This window comes from Micropterus salmoides, unplaced genomic scaffold (genome assembly GCF_014851395.1).
Source record: "Micropterus salmoides isolate LMB-PRFRI ecotype aquatic unplaced genomic scaffold, ASM1485139v1 Ms_hic_scaffold_3, whole genome shotgun sequence".
NCBI lineage: Eukaryota > Metazoa > Chordata > Actinopteri > Centrarchiformes > Centrarchidae > Micropterus > Micropterus salmoides.
The window spans coordinates 33,944,770-33,970,694 of NW_024042261.1; the positions used below are offsets into that span (position 1 = coordinate 33,944,770).

A 25,925-nucleotide genomic window follows, 5' to 3' on the forward strand; every position below is an offset into this window, starting at 1 on the left:
TCTGCCTTTAAGTTAAGTCAGACACAACACATACATGATTTATTACTGATGTATTTTTTATGTAATTGTGGACAAAGGACAAAACAAATAAGCATTTAGCTGAACATAATATGTTGAGCATATGTATAATCCCAGTGCAGTCCTGCTGAACCTTGAATAAACTTTGAAAGTCAAATTTTGTCAGGGCAGGAAATCAACATTTACTGCTGCTAGTTGTAGTGGCTGATGGATTAGACTTCACAAGCTGCTTTCACTATTTACCAACCAAACTAGGCATGTGTGATAAGGACAAAGTGTTTTATCACAATTACATTGTTTGTTATAGCAATAGAAATTTTGATGGAACATTTTCTGAATATGTAACTAAGCAACTTACTAACTAGATGAAAATGCCAATATTGTCAAGGAAGGTAGCCACAAATTACAATTACCATAAAGAAAAGGCTTCAGTGATTCGAATAACTGTCTGCCCTTTTTGGCCTACAATAAGCAGAGATATTAAAAGGGCAAATACCTTAAACTATATAGTAATAGCTACTGATTGACAAGTGACAGTGTCTCATGTTATATCACCAAACACAAAGCCAAACAAATGGCAGTTCTAAAATTTGTTGCGGCTTACAAATTCATTTGCAGTGTTGTCATATAGCTGCCAATGTTTAAATGAACCAGCTTTTTGTTGAGGTTAGTGTTAATTTCCTACCCTGTTCTTATTGTTTGTGTATAAGATCCGAAAACCCTTGTGTCATAAATGACCTTATGGATTGAGGTTGTGAAAAATCTTAGCACCAGAGAACCCAAGCATCTGTTCTAAAAAAAAAACCCAAATGTGTTTATAAATTACAGTAGGAACATTGATGTTTGAAGCCTAAACAATAAGCCAAACTAATGACTAAAAATAAAATAATAAAAAACATATCACATCCATACTTCAAAACATGAGGGAGTCCATGCGTAATTGCTGGTATTCTGATGTGAATAGCCAGTAAATGTCATCAGTTCAACACCAGTCAGACCGAGCTCTGTGAGAAAGATGGTGGTATCTGAATGTTTTGTCCATGAGGGGAAATGTTAGAGGACAGGTGCGCTCAGTCTGGCTCTCTGCTCTTGTCTTTGTAGAGATGCAGCTCCTCCATCTTCTCCTGCAAGAAGGAAACCGGCATGGAGCAGCCTCTGGCTCTCTGTGGCAGTGTGTTGATCTGGAAAACAGAAAAGACAGATTTATCATCAATATAACATTCTCAAACACAGAAACAACATTTTATTGTGGGATACCTTATTGGTTCATCAAAGATCTTACAAAATAAGTCTCACTGAACACTCAAAAAAGTTTGTTTAATCTTCTGAGAAAGTATTTCAAGAAAAAACTATCCTTAAATCCTGAGTAGTAGGGACAGTGTTTCCAGAGAGAGATGTTGGTTTTGAATTTGTCAAAATGCAACACAAATGCACTAGCCTCCTTTGTACTTAAAACATCAGTAAATAAAACTATGCCTCTGTATCTTTGGTGGTAAGGGTGAGTTCACAGAGGCTACATTTCTCAGTTCTCTATTTACGTTTGGAAAGAAACAAAAGATTATTAATTTGCTGTGTTGAATAAAGGATTTGAGACTAGAGGTCTAATCAGCCAACTTTAGTGAAAACACTTCTGTAGACTCTTAAGGGGGTGCAAAACAAAATTATAGTCGCAGTGGAATAATTCAAAATAAAAATGAAAGAGGCTTATAACAGCAAAACTGTTACTTGAAATACAGTACAGAGAGACATTTAAAGTAGTAAATTTACACTTCAAGTAGCCAGTATTTGCAATTGACTCATCATTTCTTAGCTCCTGTAGTAGCACCTGAAAGTTTTTAACTCAAGTGCATCACCGCTGGAAGCTCTTACTGTGTTTCTCACCACATGGATATTCCTTCAATGCTGAGATCATGAGCATTAAAATGAGACTTAAAATTTGGATAAAAAGCCAGAAAAGGTCAAGCAACTCTGTCCTCCTGTATGATTGCCTTACATGGACTCACACCCTGTCTCACCTTTCTGTCTGGGGACGCATGTACAAGAGAGTTGTGGTGGTTTCCCCGCTTGTCCTTTTTCTCAGGTGTCCACACTCCAGGATCTGTCTGAGTGGAGCGGTCCGACAGTGCCGAATCAGCTGTGTTATTTTTCCAAACAGAGGTGCCCTTGTTGTGTTCTGTGTCGTTACTTTGGGGAAAAACAAAGGCCTCCTCTTCTGAACCTGACGGGAAACGTAAGACATCAGTGTGCTGGGTTCAAGGTCATTTTATAGACAGGGAATTTTGGGTGTGTTCTGTATATGACGGAGAAAGGACATACTCCAGCTGTTGCCCTTGGTTTTTAAATCAGGGGCAGGGGTGCATGGGCAGGAACCAGTTGTGTTTTTATGTTTCTTCAAGCACTCCATTCCCACCAGATCTCTACAGTGCCTGTGACAGTTTATCCCACAGTCTGAGAGACAGAAAAAATGTTAAGACTTTAACAGAAGCAAAAATACTTAACATCCTTTAATGGGCCACAATCTTGCGCTGATGAAGCTAATTACTCTTTGATGAAGGATGAAATTACATGGATTTTGATCTCACCTTTACAGTGGTAGCCCTGTTTGATGACTCCCCACAGCTACAATAGGACAGACATGATACATGTGATTTTGCGGTTCGATTTGTTGATTTATTGATTTATATAAAACCACAAATGAATCCAATGAATACTCACAAAGCCTCTGCAAGTATCACAAAACGTCGGCCGTTTATATGTGGTTTCTTGGAAATTGTGTGCATCATTAAAATTGTAGCCCAGCTTGGCACATATAGACATTCCCCTCATGAAGTAAGAGGTGATGTCTTCACGGCTGATTTGTCCCTCCCTGGGCAGAAAGTTTCCAAAGTACAACACAAAAGTGAGTAAGTGAGTTGTTTTTTTATAAACCATTCAGCAACTCATGTAGTTTCGTGTTCTCTCTGTTTTACAGGCACGTCATGGTGAGAGGCCTTTGTGTGTGTTGCAGCTTCCTCACCTGTCAGTTTCGTGCGTGCAGAAGGAGAAAGGGAAGTTGGCTGCTATTTTTTCAAAGTCATCCAGTGAAATGTAACCATCCTCGTTCTGGTCGTAATTTTTCATTATGGACTGCAGGGGGCAACAGAGCAATCAGACATTCAGTTGCGCTTGTCAAGGAACAGTGGGTTAGTTCTGCTTTAGCCTGCCAAGTAATAAGGAAGTGAAAGACATAAGGTTGTTGCAGAGTCACATACTCACATCCACCATCTGTTTGACGTGTTTAGATATGGTGCCAGGGTCGAGCCGGGGGGTGACCCCTGAACCCCACTCTGTCACTATGGGCGGTTTAACTGGTGCTACAGGCTGTGGACCGACAGATGCAGTGATAAGACACGATGGACTGCACATGTGAGAAACACAAAAAGAGCACACCCACCACATAACACGCTTCCCTAACGTACAGCGCTTTGATGTGGCTGATTGTGATGTATTTCAACACTGCATCTCTGCTTTTGTTTTGAAGAAGATGTTACACCCACAGAGAGATACACAAATGTCCCTCCTCTTGTGAAAAGAGGTTAAAACAAGTGTGAGCCTGATAGCGTTAGATAGAGCTCAACTTCAAAGAAGAGTATGTAGCTCTACTGACCTGAATCTTGGAGTTCTTGGGTTCCTTGGTATATGAAAGTTCATATATTTCATCCTCAGTGTAGTATAAATCTAGAGAGAGCTGAAGCATTAAAAGAACATAATTTAAGATGTTCTTCATGGAAACTTTTTAATCTGAATTCTTAAAAACCATCTCCTAGTTTCTGTCTCTACCGTGAGCAGATGCAGAAGGTCTTTGTTGGCCTCAAAGGGTGGTGTGCAGCTGTGAATGGCCAGCAGGTCGTTGATATTGCTGTACAGGTGCTGCAGCTTGCTCAGGTTGATCTTGTCCTCCTCAATGTAGTCTGGCAGGGCCTCATTCAGCGAGATCAGATCCTTCAGGTGGACACCCAGGATGGGCACCTTAAAGCCGCTGCACTCGTTGTAAACCCTCCGGTAGTTGCTGTAGTTGCTGCGAGAGGAGAGCAGCTCTGTCATCTCACTCAGGGCCTGAAAGAGGATAAAGAAAGTAATGATAAATTAGTTAGTTATTTAGACATTTAAAGAGATTTAAGAGATTGACATTTGGTCCAAAGATATTTTACGTTCAATTCTGTCACCAAATAAATAATTTATAAACAACATGGCCTTGTTCCAACATTTTAAGGCAAGTATGCAACACAACAATGTCTCACTTGTTAGCCTATGAACAATGAATTTGGATCATTTGAGCAGATTTCACACAAGGGTTGTGAATTTGAGGAAAGATGTGCATTTCGTTCAAGTGTTCCATTCTGTATGCAAATATAATTTCCTATATAATCTTAAATGGATCATCTACTGTCTGATGGCCTGCAGTCCTATGTAACTGAACATCTAAACAACAAAAAAAAAAAGTCACAGATGCTGAATTATTTTCAAATTTGCTGTTACACGGAAACGCATTATTCCTCACCCTTATATAACAAGTTAAATGGCTTTCTGGAACCTGCACACATACTGTGCCAGGCTCTCAAAATCTAAGGCACTAAATCTTAGCTTAGACATATCTTGACAGACAGAGAAGGTAAAAGTAATAAAAACATGAATCAAAAATATGATACTGAAGTCAAAAACATGTTGAAATTCAAGAAAGAAAAGTTTTATCATTATAGCTTTGTGGGGAGACTGACTCATGATTATGTAATACTTAGTAAATACCTTAGTGATGTCAGGCGGCAGCAGGTTAGATGTGTCTTTAAGGCGGGAGATTGAGCTGTGAGAAAGGCCTCCAGTCACTGCCATTAGAGTGTTAAAGTTTTGCAGAGCTCGGAGTTTCTATTGTTGAAAGAGCAGAGTCAATGACTGCGTGGTGCAAAATAGCACATACTAATTTTCCCAAAAACAAAACCCAAACCCAAACAAGCCAAACAAAATCCCCCTGAGCCTCTTAGCCAGTTTTTGTGATGTTTGATCCCTCAGCCAATTTACCTGAGCCACATGAATGAACTTAGTGAAGACCTGGGCTCTCTGCTGGGCTGTGTGTCTGCTGAGGATCATCAGCTGGACCCACTGGGAGACTCCATTACACATCATGACTGACCGCTCCAGGGCAGGGTTGTCTCTCACTGAGCCTCGCACCACGTAGCTGCGGTAGTCCAGGAACTGGCCAATCAGATAGCAGCGGTCAGGCAGGAAACAACTTGTGGTGGTTGAGTTTAGCACTGTTTTCACTCAGGTCTACTGGCAGGATAGAAACCTCACCAAATTTTACTTTTACCAACCAGAATAATGTATTGGCATATGATGATTGCAAGAGAAGATCATATTATGTAAGTGCTTTTCTACTGACAGAGAAGACAATTCTCCAACTTCTGTAAGGAACATCTTTCCTAAATTCTCAGTAAAAGGAATAGTCTAATGCAGTGCTACTTTCACTTCATTGTTTGCTTTGACCTATTGTGAGTGTTTGTTTCGGGAGCAGCGACATCTCTGCAAGTCATGGCAACATGACGAGGCCTCATTAAGCAAAATAAGAACAGCAAAAAGTTGTTCACAGAACTTACTGAAACGTTACAGAAGTTCTTGAACTCCAGGTAGCTGAGGTGCTCAGCCATCTCATCTGGCTCCATGTGGTCGAAGATCAAAGACACCTTCCTCTTCTTTACAGAGGGTGAGGGTGCCTGGAATATGTTCACATGAGGGCTTCTAGGAAAAGAAAGCCCATGACAAAAATAGAAGTGTTTTCTATTTAGAGAAAAACTATGTTCTTTTTATAGAAAAAACCTGTTTGAGTTGTGGCCAAATAAGCAAACTACAATTCCTCCAGTGCATGATGGTGAATCAAATGAAAACATGGCTCACAAGCAAGATGTGTCAATAAGCTGCGAGTGCATCTCCTCTCCGTCTGACCGGACCAGTGCCCACAGGTCCCCCATGGTCTGCTCAAGGAGGGGATCTGCCTCGAAAACCGCCGGGAACTGGCTCATCCACTGCCTTGCCACGAAGAAGGACAGAAAATATGTTTACAACCCACAAACAGAGCAGGTTACCAGTTCTATCACAGTTTGTCATACAACACACTCGTGTCTGGTGTCCTTACTCACCGGATAAGGTGGCAGATCTGAGTCCGCCTCTGTCCTCTATTGTCCGAGGGACAATCCTTATAAGTGAGAAAAAGTCAAGGATCTAAACACACTGTGCAGACATGGCACAACATTATACTAAACACCATCAGGGAAATATTCTTCAAATCTGCTTTGCAGACAAGGAGTGCAAAACAAAGCTATGCCTGTTCCTGATCTGATTAATGAATGTGGACATGTGATTGCGAGCAGTGCACCGGTGGGACCAGAGTATTGCACTGAGTGACAGTGGAGGATATAGGGTGAGAAGTTTCTGGGCGAACATCTGAGATGGCACGACCCAACTGTGCATCATTAGGGTCATGTGGACCAGCTGGGACCCTCTGGGGCTGCAAAACTTCCCCTCTGGATCTGCAACCAAAACACAGTAGCACATTTTACACAGGGAGGATTAATGTGGGTAAAAACAACAACAAAAACTGTGGGCCCCACGGTGGCTCAGTGGTCAAGCAGTTTAGTTCATTTCAGTTCATGAGTGGATTTTGGAGTTTTCATTTTGGTTTTCTCCAGGTGCTTTGTTTTTCTGTCACACTCCCGAGACATGCAGCTCAGGTAAATTGGAGATTTTAATTTCCTGTAGGTGTGAGTGTTTGTCTGTGTTAACCTTGCGATGAAATGACAACCTGCCCCAGGTGTTTTCCTGCCTTTCGCCTACTGTATGAGATACATCCAACTGTGACCTAGAGTAGAAATAAGCAAATAAAGAAAATAATGTCTAGACAAATGTGTCTAATTTAATTGATATACAATGTACCTTTTCATCATGCATTATATCATAATGGGACATAAAGAATACAATCAAGTGTTAGTCAATGTGTCTCACTGGGTTGTTCAAGGTTGTTGGTAAAAGGGAGTGAAGGCCAAAAATGAGATGTGAGTGTGGGTTTCATTACTTGTCACCTTTAAGGTATTGGCCAACTCAAACCAAGTAGCACTGGAGCTTTTCCACACAGTCAATACCAGCTTTTGATCCTTTTCAGACCCACGTATAGAAAAAAATATTATTGCACATATTTACCTGCAGCAAATCTCTCTGTACTTAATGAAACATGTGCATGCATGTGGTTTGCTGCTACAAGTAGCAACAACTACTGACTGTAACACATTTCATATATAATGCTATTATAAATCTCAGTAAAACACACGTTGGTTTTTTTCAAACTGTAAACTGTACTGATTTTTTGATTTACATTTCTTATTGGTATTACTTTATTATTTTATTTAAAGGGTCAGTACAACCACCCCTCTCCAAAACAAACAAACAAACAAACAAACAAATTCCACTTCCTCCTTGTATCTGGACAATAAGATATTTTTGGGTTTATTTGTTATTTCCTTTGTCCACCTTTGGCGTTCAAAACATAAAACATAAACATAAAACCAGTGGATATCTCAAAACCTCTGCAAATTAAAGATAAACTATGTGTGTGTGCTAGAAACCCAGAGGGGTTGGGATGTTGTTTTGTGATTTGGATGAACTGACCAGTTAAACCACTGAAAGTGAGGAAGAGAGGATCGAGATTTGTATAGTTTAACGTTGCATGGGAATAGCTAGTTGGCCTCTGCAGCCCAACAGAACAAAGCTTGATTGTATGAGACTGCCCTTTGTTTCCCTCCCTCCCTGTCAGTCTCTCTCACCCTAGATTCCCCCCTCACTCTCCCTCATCCCTCTTTATATAACCTGGTTGTGATAAAGAGTAAAGGCACATGACAAAATTTGGGAACACATGCAAACACGTAGGGACAGAGACTGACCAAAGCAGATTAGGCAACGTTGTATGAGCTCATCCAGACTGGCAGCACTGGCACTGGGAGCAGAGCTGGGGCTCTGCAGGGCCCGGCTGATGTCCTGAGGACTGGGACATGTATTCCTCCTCCGCTGGACCAGCTTCCTGCTCTTCAGCCCACCAGGGCTCTCGACATTGGGCTTCCTATGAAAGAGAGAGAGAGGGAGAGAGATAGAGAGAGACACAGACAGAGAGAAATTAAGTCACAGACAGGCAGCATACATAGCCTAGAAATAAGTAGAGCAGAGTGTGGTGAGGTAGTGCAGGTCAGCATCATAGGAAATGCAGTTCCCCACATCTGATAAGCTGTGCTACAGTGCTGCAACTGTCTAAACCATCACACACTGGCAGAACAAATGCAAACAACTACATACTGTTCTGTGTTTCTCCACCTGAAGCTGGCTGGCAGACAGATAATGGTAGAACAGTCCAAAAAATGTTCATTAATTGTCAAGTAGGACATGGACTTGTTCTTGTGCTGACATTTTATCCAGTTAAAAGTGTCACAGCTTTAAATGGTAAAGACCCCCTCAGGATCAGGAGAAGGAAGAACACCCATGCTTTTTTAAACATGGAGCCCATACCTTTGTTGTGTTAAACTGCTTTTAATGCAACAGCCAGTGAAGAGAAAACCGATTTGATATTAGTCAATATGCTTTATATAATCATGACTACTGAAAAACTGAATAGCACAGATATGGTTATTAAGTGTTTTTAAATGGAAGATGGCTATTTTGAGAGCTACAAAATATTTGGATTAAATTGCCAATACTTGGCCAATACCATTGCAGTATTAATGCATGCCTTTAAATAGTAGTTACAATATACAGAGAAAATCAAGGTCAGGCTCAAAAAGAACAATATTATGTCACATTTGGATGACATCAGTACTACAATATGACACACATCTACAGTAATTCTGATTTGCAAGCAATTGTTATTCTTCAGCGTTCCTGCTGAAAAAGTTTCTGAGCTTGCTCAACAATACTGACTGTTGACCTATATTTTCTTTTGGTGAAATACTGAATAGTTTACCTGCTCTGGTTAGTAAAAACAACCTATCTGAGAAGGAAATATCACAAGATCCACAGTATGCAACCTGTGAGAAGGGGTTGTAAGCGGACATTACTTTCTTACCGATCACCATAAAGTCCAAAAGGTTGTGAACTTTGATGTAGGACTATGTTGATGTTAATTGTGTTTCCTCTGGCTTTTCAATTCAGTGTGTGAATAAGGAGAAACCGGACCAAAACCAGTTTTATGCGTTTCGTCAGGCATAGCATATAGACCATGCCTTTGACCATAACTTTTGGCCAGTGGAGGTCAGTGAGAAACACATCTTTTGTAGAGAGTTAACATAGCTTTTCAAATACCCTTAGAAAAACAAATGAGACTCCTTTGTTTCATGACACGTTTAATGCTTCCTCTTCAGATCAGGGGCTCAGTTTAGCAACATCTCAGTGAATTTCACAATAATCAGTAAGTGACTCTTTTTATACTTTTTACATTTAAACTGGCCATAATCCTCCTGCCAAATCTGAAATGAAACCAAAGTTTTAATAACACCTGATCATTGTGTGTCTCCATTAAAAAGGTAGTAAAACTTTCAATGTATCTGTCCTAATTTATCTGTAGAAACAGTGTGTAACATGTAAAGCTGTGAAGCTGTGTCGGTCTCTATACTGCAGCTAATGTCATGACATTACCAGGAAATACTCTGAGTTCAGAGAACTGGTGACAAGTTCCCTGAATGACCAGACCTGCATCGCCTTCTCTTAACCTGTGTTAGTGTGTGCGGCTCATTTCCCCAGCTCACTCACATTTTCAACACACACATATATAACAAATAACTCAACATACACATGCATCCACACTCCAGTTACCCAAAACCGTTGGGTCTGCTTTATGTACAACACATTAATGGATGAATGAATTTCATACAGGCGTCCAGGGTGACATTAACTTATCTATTTATACCATGAGCTGCTCTCCTGCCTGTACGTGCTGTTTCATCCAGCTGTCACAGTTATCACACCACACAGTTCCCCTTCAGCCATTCCTGGGTTCAGAAACCCTCATGGGGGATGTCAGTGACAACCCTATCTCTTTGTATCCTGGTAGTTCAACTCCAGGCAGCTGATGTGGAAACCTGCTGGGCAACTAACGGCCACCTCTCCTCCTCCTCCTTCTCCTCTTCGCCTCATTACACTGGCTACTAAATTCAAAACACTAACACTAAACAGCACAGAATGTACCACCGTGAGCTAAATTTACAGTAAGGATAGGTAAGCCTCATGGCACATGGAGACCTTAGTGACAGAAGCCAAATATGCACATGATCAAGGTGCCTTGGTTAATTTTATCTATACCTCAGCCACCTATTACACTTCTACAATATTGTCCAGTGAAGACGTTGTATATCGTCACATATTTTGTGATGTGAAGGGTGTCTCTATCCTCAGATCCTTATTGTTTGTTGTTTGCTTTACAGATAGGTAAAGCCCTTTGAGGCAAATTTGTAGGCTAAATAAATAATATTGACTTGGCTTCTCTGTTAGTTGAGACAATTAGCTAACCTCTATCCAGAAATCATTAAACAATGTCAAAAGGGCAGTTTTATCGTGCTTAAGTTGTATTCTTAAGCTCTTTGAGAAGGTTTTCATCTGACAACAGTATTAGCTAGTAGCTGATTCTTATTCATATTTCTTTTAACACACTCAACTTAGGTGGACTCAGAGACTTATGCCTGAGGCCATATGGGGCTGCTTAATCCCTTTTTTGATTAAAAATATCAAATGATTATGAAAATGCCTATCATATGTTCCCAGAGCTCAAAGTGAAGTCTTTTTTTTTGCGTTGTGTGAAAAGTATTTAGGGTTTTACAGTGATGAAAAAACAACAAATACTAAACATATGATTATCCATGTATTTGATTTACATGTTTTGAAGAAAACTAATCAAATTTTTATACATTTAGCCAATTATTTTTGATGGTTTTCTTATCTCAGTGCCCTTTACATCTTGTCCTCTCTTTGTTTGACTCAGAGTGAATCTAGCTCTGTCTGTCAAAGCAGTCACACATATGTGGAGACACACTCACTACTACAAACAGAAGTGCTGATGGGGAAATGTTATTGATGTCATAATGTTTGTCAGGGAATTTCCCCCCACAGTGCTGAGCAGGTAAAACACAGCACATTAACAGCACAGCAGTCAATAAGCCTGACCAGCGTTAGAGGCCGAGAGCTGTTGGTAAATACATTCAGTGTGTGGTGGACTCCCATGCAAATCTGAACTATACTGGAGTTACTGTTTAGGAATTTGCATTCACTTTTTTCAAAAAAGTGAGATACACAAATTAGGTATTACATACATTATAATTACCCCTCTATATTTAACAGTGCATCCATGGAAACACATGGCTGCTGAAACTGAAAAAGAAAGTCCTTGTGTGTGTGTGTGTGTGTGTGTGTGTGTGTGTGTGTGTGTGTCAATAAGAAAAGAACGCTAAGCAGTCTCTTTTTAATATTGGAGCTTGGTCATCATATCTCTGTTTTAGGAAGTCCTTCCACACCTCCTTTTCCCCTCTAGCTACTTCTACACCCACTTTTTCCCTCTTCGTTCATCCTCGCTCTATTCAAACCATTCAGGAAACAGCTTCTTTTTTTCTTTGGAAATCCCCCACTCTCTCCCTTTCCCATCCGTGTCAGGACTTCTGGCTACAGATCCTGTTCCCCCCTCCTCTTTCTCCCTCTCTCGCTCTCACACTGGCGGGGGGATATGCAAATTCCTGTCTTTCTTTCCTTAATTGATTAATTGAAGCCAGGGCCCTTTGAAGGCCTTGTTTATGAGCTGCTCTTTTTCTCTCACTCTACCCTCTCACAACCTGCGTTCTTGTTCCCTCTGCATCAGGGGGATGCATTTACTACCATGAGCCATTCATCCGTTTGGTCCAACAATAAAGCCACTGTATCAACCATTGTAGTTTACATCTGAAAAATTGCAGCAAATATTCATAAACCTCTTCAGCTGTTGTGTGAGAAGTATAAACTGTTTGGGCCTGCAGCCATTAACCTTTTACACAATTAAATCATACCTGTCCAATTACACAGACCTTCAGTGCCAATCCTCTTTCTCTCTTCGAAAACCTTCTCTCTCACTCACACACACACTTTCATAATCGACATCAGTAATTCTTCTTCAACTAATTTTTCTTCTTCACTTCATGTTGATTTAGATTGTCGTCTCTTTGTTTTTAGGCTAATGTTAATTCATTTTATATATTTTTTTTCTTCTACAAAGATTTTAAGTGTCATTCAAACAAAATGTATTTGTTGTCAGTTTTTAAAAATCAATTATTAATTCCATCTTGACTTTATGTTTTTTTTTTGCAATTGGTAACATTTCTCTATACTAACACTTTTTCAAAACTTTTCAGACAGTTCTCTTCACCAACATACAACAACTAACAGGTCACACAACAATATGTAACACTACTGTCTCTTAAGTATCTTTAATTCATTAATTAATTAGTTATAAACCAATATTCTATTACAAAGGGCACCTCTTTATTGCATGGTTCTGTTCCCTTACATTGTATGTCAAGAAATTGTTCAGAAATGCTGCAATATGCTTCAATAGATTTCACTTTTTACTGTGACATTTATGCATAGAGTAATTCCAAGTGTGCACAATTAAACTAAAGTAATTTAAACTAAAGTAATTCTACTAATGTAAAAACTATACATATTCACTGTACATAAGTGTATAGGCTAGCTAGAGATATAGAAATACATAAGAGCTAGTCAACCTTTCCTGACACAAGTTCTCACCTACATCAAACCCTGTGTCCTCTCTTGTAATACACCTGGGAAAGAATGTTTTTGCATGTCTGATCAATCCCTTGCAATCATTTTTCAGATTATGTCCAGGAATCCAGCATTCATTGTGACCAAGAGGAACATCCAATCAACTTTCAATTTTGGTGAGGGAAAGAATTCCTCTATGGAGTTGATGGATAAAGAGTAAGGTAAAGGGAAAAGTGACACCATCCTATTGAAACGCTGTCGTATCATCGCATACAATTACGAAACCTTTCCTCACCTGGCACAAGTAATAAAAATAGCCACTCAGTATCCCAATTAGGTAATTTATGCATTTTTTATTTTGTTATTCCTTTTTAGATGTAGGTGTAGCAGAATGTAGCAAATTGCAGGTTTTGAATGTAAATTAAACAGTTTTTACAATATAAACATTTGTAAAATGGACTAAATACAAGGTGATTTGATGGTTGTTGAGTTTGATGGAGACAGTTCATGAATTTTGAAAGATGTCGTCATTGAATTAGCAATGAAAAATTATCCACAGTTTAGTCTATATTGACTTCTGTTGTGCTGACTAAAGAGTATAGAGTTTTGAAAAAGTGAACTCAGTCTTGAGAAATGCACAATAACAATTGTAAAAAAAAATGTAATTCTAACTACTGATTTAAGATAACCTTGCTACTGAAGGGGAAGCACAGTAATGTGTCCACTCCATCAGTCCACCTTAAACTCAGGTAGTTAAAACACACATAACACATATCTGACCACCTTAACATTCAACACGCAACCCTTTCATTCCAGGCAATCTGATAAGAGCTGTGGTCACAACTACAGCAGTAAAAAAGTACCACTGAAAACAATATATGCTATTAAATGTGTAGTTTCTCAGCAGAATCTAAGACGAATTGCAAAAAACATCACTGACATGACATGTAAATGGATTTGAGCTGGAAAAAACAGAAAAGCAGAACACATTTCCATGGAAAGGTAAGCAGGCAGTGCAACAGGCACGCACAACTGTTGAATGTCAGCGCTTGCTTGTGTGCAGTACATACATATAATCTGAGATGTTGATATTCTTCACTGATATGCAGGTCCAACATGTTATCTCTCTCTCTCTCTTTCTCTCTCTGCTTCACTGTCTAGATACAAATAAATAGCAGAAAATACACACACAAAGCAGTAAATAAAACTAAATGCCCTCATTTCTCTTTGACTTTTGTAGAGCCTTTGCACAAACCACACTGTATCTCATAACCTCAAAGGTTCACACATCTCTGCTGCACACAAAGCACTTGCTGCTGACACATACTTAGACTTACACTTGCTCAGAAACTGAACAGAACTAGGTCTGAGTGCGCCAGACTCTCAGTTTTGATGCACCCTCTTCTTTTCTTTTTAATTACCTCTTGGTCTTGTTCATTGCAGAGCTCTTCTCCTCAACGGCACTCCTCCTCCACTGGTGATCCGCACGGGCATCTGAGCGTGTCCCTACAGCTCCATGGTTGACCCTGCTCCTCCTCCTCCTTCTCCTCCTCTGTGTCCTCTATGTGTTTATATTCCCAGGGCAGCAAAAGCAGGCACAGGACGGAGAGCTGCTGGGGGTGAGAGCTGCCCACCTACTAGTCATCGACAGGACTAAACTGTACGCCTAAACCCTGCTTATCAAACCAGTCAGTCAACCACCCTCTCTCTCTGCTATCTGAAGATATCTATCAACCACAAATTAGCAACAAAAAAGACTTCATGCTCCGTCTGCCTGGAATAAAGCAGACACGTTAAGAGAAAATGCCTCAAACAAGCTTCAAAGTAGAGTGCAAGAACTAACTAAAGTCTTAAACTTGTCCCTTCAACATAAACAAGTCAGCATCTTAAATGGAGGAACTGGCTCTTGACAGATACGGGAACTCACATCGGTTTCTGTGTGTGCGTGTGTGTGTGTGCCTGTGTATGTATGTGTGTGTGTGTGTGTGTGTGTGTGCCTGTGTATGTATGTGTGTGTGTGTGTGTGTGTGTGCACACAAGGGGGAGGGGAGAGGAGAAAGAGAGAGAGAAAATAGTGAACACAAATGCAGTAGCCATAGAGGAAGGAGGAGGAGAGTTAAGAGAGAGATAGTGATGAGCAATCATCTGAGCACCATCAGTGTACTCCAGGAAGCGACATCTGCGGTTCTTTTTTCAGAGCATCAACACAGACAAAAATAGGCCACACCTAAATGTCACTTTTGATGCAGTTTTCTGGGGCATTGCCTGAACTTGGCAAAAGAATCAGTTCCTGAAAAGAGATAATTAGATGTCTGATAACATTGTTGAATGCTAGCACAGCCTCCCTTCTAGATTTGTTCATCCAGGGTCTCCAGTGTCCCCCAAATCATGTCTATCACCCTGATTTCTTCCTGTTCTTCTTTTTTTTTAACTCCCTCTGTCATTTCTCAGGATAGCAAGTGATTACACAGGGAGGTAGTGTTTGTGCTTGTGAATGTGGCCGTGCAGCTGGACAGAGAGACTCAAAGGCATCCTTGTTTTAACACATCAACAGAGGAAGAGGCGACCAAACAGGGGACATTAATGTCCCAAAGTCTGCAGAGGTGGCTTCTTTGCTGCAGGAAGCTGACTGGCTGGCAGAGAGAGTGGGCGATATGGCATTCAAAAGCAGGGAAAGATGCACTGAGCAGGAATCCTTGCACCAGCCCTTGCATGCCAAGTCCAAAACACCTAAAAATGCATTTGAATTAGCATTAGAAAGGAGATCACTGAAGGCTGTGAACAGGGTGCATGGAAATGTCACAGAAAAAAAAAGTATTTAGCCTAATGCTCTTTCCTGGCAATGTGGTAATCTTACTGTAATCTTAAGCAATAGTTCTTTAAAACAGGAAGAGTTGCAATCAACTCAGCTGGTAAATCTAAAGACATCTAACATACACTGAAAAAAAAGCTGGTGGACCTCATTTTTATTGTAAATCAACACAGTCACATTTTAGCTGTTGCTTTGCCACTGTGAGTCTTGATGGGAGTTTCAGTGTGACAATTAAGTTTGTGAATTAATGCATTGTTTAATTGAGCTATTTCTTGTCTAAGTATTTTCTTATTTTTGTATTTGCATTTTAAGAAGTGTTTTAAATTGATTGAGGTACATTGACGGTGATGAAAAGCAAAAGGAACGGTAACGTGCGGGGCTCAAAACTGTTTTGTCAATCTAGGCTACATTAAGACGGCTTGAGAGGGTAAAGTTAAGTTATCGTCGATTACTTCATATACTTGTAAGGACTTGTTTTGTTATGTGATAAGTTCGTTCGTTGTTTTATCGTTGTTTCCAAAGCGTAGGCTGCGTAAGGGTCTTTATTTTCCTCCTTTTGTCTTAATTAAATTTCATGGAACCAGCACAGTAACCTCAAACGTACTGCTCATTCCTGACCTTTTTGGAGTCTGAACTGAAGAGAATTGTACGTTGAGTTTAACTCCCGGTACAATGTCGCCATCCTCGGGCGCGGTGCCGTAACTGCGCGGAATCGAAGGGGGATTCATGAGCTGGCAACCCCCCCCCCCCCCTCAAAAAAAACAGGCAACAGCAGGTCTCTTCTAAATCAGGACTCATACTCCCAGAATTCATGTTAGTTCTGCTTCAGTGGCGTATCACCTCCTCATCCGCCTCCTCTCCGTTTACCCGCTGGACGGAGTTGTATCCCTGCGAGCAGCGTCCCAAAACATCGTCATACGCAGGCTGCCAGCTGCATTTGCAGTGGGGAATGGGCGAAAAGGTGAGCATGCTGAAGGATGCCAGATGGAGACTGAGGAGGTAAGGGTGTATGTATGCACACTGTCTGATCACCATTTCTGATTGATTGAGTGTGTAATGCGGTTTCCCCCAGCTTTAATGTCTGGTGCATCCCTGCTGCCTGAAATGACCAAGAGGGGTGTGCCACTGACACCCATCCATATCCACTGTTTTCTTCAGGAATGCATCAGGCTGACAGAGCCGTTGATTTTCTGAAGAGATAGCATTCTTGGCCTGCCATTAGGCGAGTTTGTAGTCTGCAAAACAATCTTGTGTCAAGGTATAATAGCCTGTCTTCAGAGCTAAAAGAAGACTAAAGGGATTTTATTCAGGCTGACGTGGACCCCTATATTCTGCTAAATTAAATTAATTTAACTAAGCCTGCAAGATAATAATAGTAATATAGATATAGAAATACTAAAGATGACATCTTCAAATAGCTTGTTGTGTATTTTTACTTGATAAGTGATTAATAAATGATAATGAGTGAAATAAATTTTCTCCTTATTAGTCGATGTTCATGTCCCCCCACTCCCTCAAAAAAAGAAAGGAAGGAAGGAAGGAAGGAAGGAAGAAATAATCACACTGTTGACATCAACAAAATAAAATAAAATAAAAAAAAGATCAATAGGATAATGTCTTTATGGCTAAGTGTCTCAACTTAAGACCCTTTGGGATTCATGGCCAGTAAAGACAAAGGACAGGTTCATCCCTAAATCACTGCAAAGATTTTTCTTGTGAGAGAGACACCACATAAACGTCTGGGATGTTAAAACAAAATTATGGCAGTAATTAATTACTGTTCATAGTGCAGATAAGACCTTTGCTACTTCAACACTGAAGCATGAAATCTAAAATGTTATGGGAAAGTGGGAAAGTGCACAGAGCTAATTAAAAGCCTGACATAATGTCTGTGCAAAGTATCTCATCATGTTGGTGACTGGACTGGGCCAAGCTTTATGTTTAGCTTTGCTTTGATCCAGATTTTATGTTACAACAAGAATTTAATCAACAGCAATTTTCACTTTGCCTTTGCCAAATGCCAAGCATCTACCATTGGGTTCCAGCTTCCAGCAGTTGCCCAGCTTTTCTCTGCATCATATTATTATTAAATTACTGTTTTGTTTTTTTAGACCAGTGGTTCTCAAACGTTTTCACGTCAAGGACCCCTTAACTGACACAAATTACAGAAAATAGACGAAACTCATGACCAAAATAGTCATACATTCAGTCATTGTGTTACTAATGGATGGAATTATAGTGAAAATGAATGATTCCCCTATTTTTGCTGGGGACCCCCTGGTCCCTTTCAAGGACCCCTGGGGGTCCCGGACCCCACTTTGAGAACCAACGGTTTAGACAGCATAAGCAAAGCCATAATTAATTATAAATAAGCTACTTGCTAAAAGTGATGTAGTCATGAAAACATTGTTACTCGACATAGTTAGAGAATCCTATATTTGGGATTTGTCTCACTGGTTTTAATAGGTGCTGTGTTGGAAAAAAGGCGTTTCCCATGTACTGATGAATCTGAATGACAGTCCCTATTAAATTTAAACAAACCAGACCCACACAGTCCTGCTCAACCAGATGTTTTTAAACTAAGGATATGTTTTGTCTCTAACTTTAGAATTGATTGTTGTATATAATGTCACAAATGTTGACCAAGTTTTTGTGAATTTGTACATTTCAAGTGTTCAAGTTTATTTTAATCAATAGATTTAGCAATAATAATAATATAAAACAAATAGTATTGTATTAAGACTCAAAGATTACCACTGTGCAATTCCCCCATTGAGCGTCTCTGCTAAATCGGTAATGCATCACTCCTGCACACTATGCTAAACTGTTCTTACTTAAGTGCTGTGCCTCTGAGAAAACTGCCAAGTGATACAGATGTCTGAATTTTCCAAATAACTCCCTTTGGATGCAGTGCGCTCATTCACCTAATTCTGAAGGGGTTTTTGAACAGCGCAGCTGACTTATTCACTTTGAAGAGTTAAGGTGTGTGTTTGCGTGTGTGCATCTGTTCTTTCTGCACACTCCCCAAAGGCTAGTCCTCACCCCGCTTTCCTTTTATAGCCTCGGACATGTCGAAGGAGGGGAGGGAGGTGTGTGTGTGTGTGTTTTACAGGAGGACAGCCTGTTTGAAGGAGTGGCCCACTTCTACAAACATGGCGGCAAGGTGGGATGGGAGCCGTGTATATGTGTTACAAGGTGCCTGCCCCCCCCCTCACTCACCCACCGTCCCTCCCTCCCTCATCTGCGGTTGGGGGGATGCAAGGAGAGAGGGGAGAGGAGCTGGGGAGAGCCTCGCCTCCCGTCACTCTCTCTCACAACAACGTGAGAGCCACAGGACTCATGCTGTCCTCCAGCACACCCACACACTAGCACTCAGAGAGAGAGAGAGAGGGGTACAGCAACAAGAAAAGAAGGAGAGAGGTGAAACGTGCAGAGAGAGAGAGGGAGGGACATAGAAAAGGAGATAAAAAATTCAAATCCTGAAGAGAGAAAACAGAAGGATTTTCTCTTTTCTCCCGAGGAGCTGCGAATAACCCTCGGTGAAGGATGGCAGAAGGGGGAGAGGGAGAGGAGGAGATTCAGTTCCTGCGAACGGTGAGTCCCGCTTACTTTCCTTTCGGGAAGGCTAACCGGCAATGGCTGTTGGAAAGGAGTTAGTTAGGTTTGGGACTGGAGAAGGAGATCAGGAAAACAAAAAGGAAATTAGATGATTTTTTATTATTGTCTGAAATTGACTCATGATCGTCCAGCATCAACTTCATTTCTCCTTCAGTGTCCACTGGTTTCACAGTCTTTTCACTTGTACTATCACTTTTTCATTTCGTGCATTGGGTATTTAAGTCACATCTGTAGTTGCAGTTCTCTGAGCCAAGACCTGCTTCTGTATATGACTATTTTTTGCGGTGCCCTGAATGTGCCATGACCCGCTTATCAGTTGCTCTTTTTAAACTTGGTAATTGATTCCTTTGTTAACCTACATTACGTGATCATATTTTGATCTATTCAGAATGCAATGCTCGTTGTCTTGCCAAATCTCTGTCATATTACTTCCAGAATGTTCTGGGCTTAAGAATAGGTGGGTAACAGTGTATGTGTGCATATGTGTGTGTGCGCACAGATAGATAGACAGGGGCTGGTGCATCTGTTAGCATCGTTATCTATTTATATCTGAGGAAAGTAGAGCCTGACAGTGTGGGGTGAGGAGGCAGAGCAACAAGCTACCCAGATCCTGCAGGGGACAGCTGGCAAAAGGCTGCATGTCTTCCTTGGAGAAGCCAACACACAGTCACAGTGTAGAGATATCCACTTCACAGTCTCAATCTCAGTGGAGGATGACCCTAAAAATGACCCAAAACAGCTGAGTTGGTGAAATGGGTTCCAAAAACTAAAGAGAGAGAGCTAAATACTGTATTAAATTAGTAAGAATATTATTTTTCATTTTAACAATTTGGTGCTGAATATAAAATTTTTAGGTGGTAGGTTTTAGGTTTAGGTTCAGGGAAACAACAGCAAATGGATTTGGAGATAGAATAGATAATTAGGATAAATTATTTTTTATCCTAATTAGACAAAAAATGAATCGATGTTGTTAACATAACATAATAGCACTGAATTATTGCCAGGCTATGTGTCCATTAACAGTAATGTGAGATGTAGAAACACCCTCAAACACGAGACTCATCCCTGCAGTTCGTCTTTGAGAAGAGCATCAACAAAATCTACACAGTGAAAGTGGCGCTCTCCTTTACTGCTGCCATTTCTGCGATGTTTACCTAACTGGCAATTGAATAAAGTTAGCTATGAGATAATAGTTCAAATACTAAGGAGCCAAGATAGTGGTCTGCAGAAAGACCACAAGCAAATTATATTAATAGACAAGATTCCTGTCATTACAGAGCAACACAGCTGTCGCTTCTGTTACAAAACTATTGTGATTTTTCTTTTTAGAAACTGGCAAATTAATTGAGCGACATTTTAAATGCCTTCAGTGTTTTTTTTTAGTTTGTTTGGTTCATGAGACTCTGTTAGTATGAAACTATTAGACACCGACACTTCAAAAGCAAAAACAATGCAGCTCTATGTGAATTATTAATGTCTTGTGTACTTCAATGGATTTCTCTTTGACACTAACACTGTCTGGGTCAGGGGTTCAATCCCCACTGGGGTTACAGAGCTATAAATGTGGGCTAAAAAAAAGCTTGTGGTGCTGTAAGGATCTTTGGATAAAAGCATCCACCAAATGGTCTGTGTTATCAGTCTTTTAATTAGAGGTCAGTGATGGGAGGCATTGTGTGAGTCAGCTGTTTCTCTCTGTTGGGGTTTTCCCCTGAGATATATTGGAGGTGGGAGGTGTGATGAAAGTAGAGTTGGAGCCCGGAGTTCCTCTCATCTGGACCAGCTGGGGCAGCAGACTGTATTCATATATTTACCTGACATTATGTTTTTATAGTCGCATAATCTGCCATGGAGGTTCAAAGCCTGTGTGCCAAGGTTCACCTTTCAGCTGGGATTTATATCAGCCCTTCTTCAACCCTTCTTCATGATGTCATTACATTTATCTTAAAGCAATTTAGTGAAAATATGTAAGCAAATTCTGCTTACATAGTGCCGTATCATCACACAAGGGTGTCCAATTTAGGATAATAAGCATTTATGTTACTTTTTTTTATGGTAATAATAGCTCAAAATTGACTCTTGATGATATTTAATGCTGTGTTCACATACAACGCGGATTTAATCCTTGCAACACTAGTCAGCAGGTCAGAAAGACAAAACCTTTTTAAATGTTTGTTTTCTGAATGGAGTTCGGTTCGATCAGGGCTATGCTAACTTTTTCACACTAAAGTACAACGATAGCTGTAATAATACATATTTTCTGAACTCATCAGATAGTTCAACTTCCTCTCTTTCTTTTCTCCAAGCAATGTCCAATTTTGTCCAGTTTTTATATAAATATGAAGTAGAAGTGCAACAGAGCTCTGGATAACAACAACAGTGGAACCGGAAATGCACAGAAGCTAGCTGCTGAGAAGCGCAACTGAAGATAAATCAACATTGTAATCCCAAAAAATAAAGTAAAAAGCTAATTTAATAAAAGCATAATAAACGGCGTAGTTGTCAGAGCATAATCCTGACCGACTTCTGGTGTTTATTTGTCCCAAAGCTGCAGCGCTGTCAGTCCCTTCATTTTTAACCTTTTCTCTGTTCTTTACTGGGAATCCTTCAAAAACAGAATAAATGCTGTCAGGGAGTAAGGTGATGCAGTGTTACAGCGTTTAGTGTTTTTTTCCCTCATGGGGGTTTTGTTTAATAGTAAGACAAGAAAGGAAGAGGAGATTAGATCCCTTAAAAGCTGAATTCTTCTCAGTGTGACAAATGGGGAACGCAGAAAAATGAAATGCATTTTGGTCTTCTTTAACACATCTCCACTGATCGTTTTCAAAACACAATAGGCCACACACAGATTACTCAGCAGTGCTGCTCTGTTCTATTCTGGGTTTTATTGTGTTATTCTAATATGGTCCAGGCCTGTGAGTCATACAACGCTGAGTGTGATCGCAGTGTGGCTGGAATAGTTGTACAGTCTACACTCACTGGTGGGGCTTAGCCATGCCACCGGCTGTACAGTAGCGGTTTACTTAAATTCTCCACTCAAACACTATTTAGCATTCAACCTCCTCCCTAAAAAAACACCCCACAAGCATTTTAGCCCCCACATTTACTGTCGAGAGATCGGCTTAGCTTGTGATAGCCAGCAGTCTTTCATTTTTTCCTAAGAAAAAGCCTATAACAGCAGCCAGAGACTACTGAAATGTCTTACTGCACTATAAACACATGAGAGGCTACATCAGGAAACCCAGATGTCATACAATGGAGCTGTTTCTCTGCTGGTGATGGTAAAAGCTGTGTCACTGTTTCACGATGCCTCGTTTGTGGTGTGAATCACACAGACTGAGTTTGAAGGGGTATTCAGCCTATAACAGCAGTTTCTTTTTATAGTGTGCACACACTCTGGAGGGAGAGACCAGAGGAGTCAGTGTCCTACTTGCCAGCATCCTTTGGGAGACATGGTGTGCCACAGAACTGTATGGACAGTTATGTTCACAGAAAGCAAATGTTTGGTGATATGCAGGTTAAAATGTGACTAGATGTAGACTTTGAGTTTTTAACAAAATTGGGATGCCTGACCATTATTTGAAGATTACATTGTGTCTGTTTTAAAATTTGCAGTGAGGGAGAGAGGGGGATGGATTGGGGACATTATGGTTATATGGATTGTGTCTTAACCACTCGGCTATTGGGTTCACTGCTGTTGACTTTTTAGGCAGTGCTTTGTAGGGTTGGGTTCTTATAGCCAGGTCATTTTTGCAATCACTCCTAAGTAAAATACTCACATGTGTTAAGCTCTATTACCAAAACCTGTATTGTGTATCTCTTTAATTAGCAATTTACAAAACATTTTGATAGTAAATTTTTAAATAGCAAATATGTAATCTGTCCTCAGCAATGCTGCCCCTACAGTGTAATTTAATTCAAAAACATTAACCATCCACTGTGGAGTGTTATACTATCATGTCTGGATTGTTTGTTTGTGATTTCCATTTCTGCAGTTGAAATTACATTGACAGAGGAAACCCAAAAGTATGATATACAGTATATTGTACTTGGTGGCACAGCTGTTTGTTTGCACAGAGACCTCCCTGTTTTTCATCCTATGTCTTTGTCCTCTCTCTTGATTTTTCTTTATCTTTTTAACACACACATACATACAGTGTATATATCAGTGAGCTACAGTAGCAGCAGACTTTGGGACAGCGGCAGATGACGAACAGGGGTGATTGAGATGGGGAGGGTGCTTTAGAAGTGCTGAGCCCAGGAGATGAACACGTCCACCGTGAGACCACAAACACACACACACACACACACACACACACACACAGCACCTGTTAGTCTGCTTGTTTTGGTCACAGCAGTTTACACAATAAACAGGTGGTCTGGTCTGCTCTCTCAGGCACGAGACAGAAACAAACTGTAATGCAAACTGCTGTGTGTGTAAGTGTGTGTACCTGTGTGCAGAGGCTCAATGATTACCTCACTTTACAACTAGGATCAGAAAATGTCCATCCAAGGATGTCGTCTGCAGGAAGGTTCCTTGTGTTCCTGTCCATGTTGCCACTTATAGTTCTAAGACATCCAAGTGAGGTATTTTGTAGACATTGAATAATAGTTTAAAATTAAAATAAGTCAGTAAAACTTTTCTTTAAAGTATGTAAATCATTTAGCAGACTACTTTCTCAAATTGAGTAATCTGGCACACTGAAAATCAGATCCACATTAATATGTGTCACATTATCATTGCATGGCACAGTAAATGTCTGTGGTGCTTAACTTCTCACCATAATGTGAATTTGACTAACATAATGTAATGGTCATTGTGATAGATAACAGTAAGACAATTTTCAAAAGTCTAATAACACATTTTCATATGGTGTTCAGAAATAAATGGAAACCAACTTTCTAAAAGATGACAGCATGGTTTCCAAAATGGCTGGCAGTGAGATAAAGTCCTTTAGAAGCTAGTCAGCATAAAGTGTTTTTTAGCTAAACAAATCCAGATGCTCAATGTTTACGTCATCATTTCTCTCTGACAATGCTTTGTTCCAAGATGCCAAAATCTTCCAGAAAGTGTGTGCAGCTGGAGCTTTTTCCAAGAGGAAAATGTTGAAGATGAGATGATGAGTAAATATTAAGACTATTCTGGATCCACACTCCAATCATTTGGCTTGAGACATGGATTATGCTGCAAAAGCTTTCCCGAGAAACTGGACAATATTTTTTTCGGACCTTTTGGAGCATGGTCTTAGTAACTAAATAAGTTTGAGCAAAGGCTGAGATGAAACTATGAAGATAAACTTTGTGTGTTTTGTGCTTTTTAAGGGAGGTTCAAGGATATTGGTTGGTTTTTAGGTTGAGCTCTTTCTTTTAACTGTCCACAGATAAGACTGTGAGTGACTTGGATATACTGGAGGTTTCCCTTGTATTTATTTTTGTTTTAATTTTTTTTACAATCTGACTATAACCCAAGCTATAAGACTGTATTTTCAGATGGACTATGAGATGTTGCTTGTCTTGCACAATAAATCTCTTTCTGCACCCTAACTCACTCCTATATAAAACTTTTGGATTACGCATCTGTTTTAAACAGGCCTGCTGGTCAGGAAAGTACTTTGCTTACTCTTATGGAAAATAGACTTTTTTAGAGGGATGGATTTTGGATCAAGGCCAGATAAAATAATTTATTTATAACAGTGTTTTCTTTTGAATTGCTGCTGTCTGCCAGACTTATCGTCTTTCAAAGTGCAGAGGCTGTTTAATGTTTGATGTCTGGTAGTTTGTAGCAATTTAACTGAGCCGGAGGGGAATGAAGCCAGTGTGTAGGCTGTCAAAACAGTATGTGTCAATGAAATTCTCTTAGAATCTGATTTGTGAGTTATCACTGTTGAAGCCTGAGTACCGGTAAAAATCATAAAATATGGAACATATTCATGCTTTATAGTAGATTTTTTTTTTTACAACCTACATTTCTCTTAGCAACCTCATCAAACGGGTTTAAGTATCTTTTGCAATTGTAGCCATTGCCAAGATTTTAACCCTAATTCTGTTATCAGTGTTGCTGAAATTTATAACCTAGTAAGCTTTAAGAGGCTTTTGAATGGAACCTGTCTTTTAATTTTCCTACTTTAATAACTCAAACGTAATTTGCTTTTTTTGGGCAGTGATATTACTTTTACTTTTGCCCATCAAAAGTAGATGTTATCAGCTAGCTTTCCTGTGCTCAATGCTTTCCCTGTGAGCAAGAGAGCCTTGCTTTTTCTCCCAGGGAGACCTCTAAGTACCTCCAAGAGAGACCTCTAAGTATCTGCTGGTCAGCAGAAGGAGGGAATGTGATAGTGACAGGTGCAGCCACCTAAAATAGGAGAGGAGTGGAAGGGGAAGGCCCAGAGCAAAGTGGTAGAGGTATAGGAAGGAGAGAGAGAAAAGAGGACTGCAATGAAATAATAAGAGTACAGAGAGAAAATAGGAACGAGAAGAGTACATCAAAAGAAATAGTGTGGAGTGAGAGTGAGAATGATAAAGAGAAAGATAGAGAAAGCAACAAAAGCATGTGAAAAATTACAAAGCTCTTAATGTTCTTGACTGTCTTCTGTGTGCAGATTTATCAGCAGTGATTCACTGAAGCACTAAAACTTTTCTGTCTCGAGCCACCTATAACTTTTATACTTCCGTAACA

General features: G+C 40.1%; 2 protein-coding genes across 10 annotated transcripts in view; one reads left to right on the plus strand and one right to left on the minus strand.

Annotated features, from left to right (window-relative positions):
- Positions 1 to 35: 35 nt before the first annotated feature.
- Positions 36 to 14,754, minus strand: rasgrp4 (RAS guanyl releasing protein 4). 2 transcript variants are annotated; one of them, XM_038694253.1, is made up of 17 exons: positions 14,244 to 14,754; positions 7,983 to 8,158; positions 6,467 to 6,578; positions 6,189 to 6,251; positions 5,947 to 6,078; positions 5,649 to 5,790; positions 5,074 to 5,247; positions 4,804 to 4,920; positions 3,838 to 4,113; positions 3,665 to 3,745; positions 3,274 to 3,378; positions 3,035 to 3,144; positions 2,734 to 2,884; positions 2,601 to 2,637; positions 2,335 to 2,466; positions 2,034 to 2,236; positions 36 to 1,199 (listed from the first exon to the last, which is right to left on the minus strand). In XM_038694253.1, exons 1-17 carry the CDS (start codon positions 14,258 to 14,260, stop codon positions 1,089 to 1,091), a joined length of 2,139 nt encoding a protein of 712 aa, XP_038550181.1. In that variant the 5' UTR covers positions 14,261 to 14,754; the 3' UTR covers positions 36 to 1,088. The 2 variants fall into 2 exon arrangements, with proteins under 2 accessions (XP_038550181.1, XP_038550182.1); XM_038694254.1 differs by lacking the exon at positions 14,244 to 14,754 and adding an exon at positions 6,832 to 6,907 and having other exon boundaries at positions 7,983 to 8,117.
- Positions 14,755 to 18,906: 4,152 nt separating this feature from the next.
- ryr1b (ryanodine receptor 1b (skeletal)) overlaps positions 18,907 to 25,925 on the plus strand; it is a 70,149-nt gene continuing 63,130 nt past the window's right edge. For 7 of the 8 annotated variants that reach the window (XM_038694161.1, XM_038694168.1, XM_038694163.1 and 4 more), the window contains exon 1: positions 18,916 to 19,228. In XM_038694161.1, the coding sequence (XP_038550089.1) occupies positions 19,181 to 19,228 (48 nt within the window). In that variant the 5' untranslated portion in view covers positions 18,916 to 19,180. Of the gene's footprint in view, positions 19,229 to 25,925 lie in introns of all 8 variants that reach the window. The other variant, XM_038694167.1, reaches the window with a different exon arrangement.

Excerpts from the sequence above, each read along its gene's own strand:
- rasgrp4 (XM_038694253.1), bottom strand. Across the intron at positions 6,252-6,466 it reads GCCCAGAAACTTCTCACCCT|TTATAAGGATTGTCCCTCGG; the intron begins ATATCCTCCACT and ends ACTTTTTCTCAC. Across the intron at positions 3,145-3,273 it reads ACGTCAAACAGATGGTGGAT|TCCATAATGAAAAATTACGA; the intron begins GTGAGTATGTGA and ends TGCCCCCTGCAG.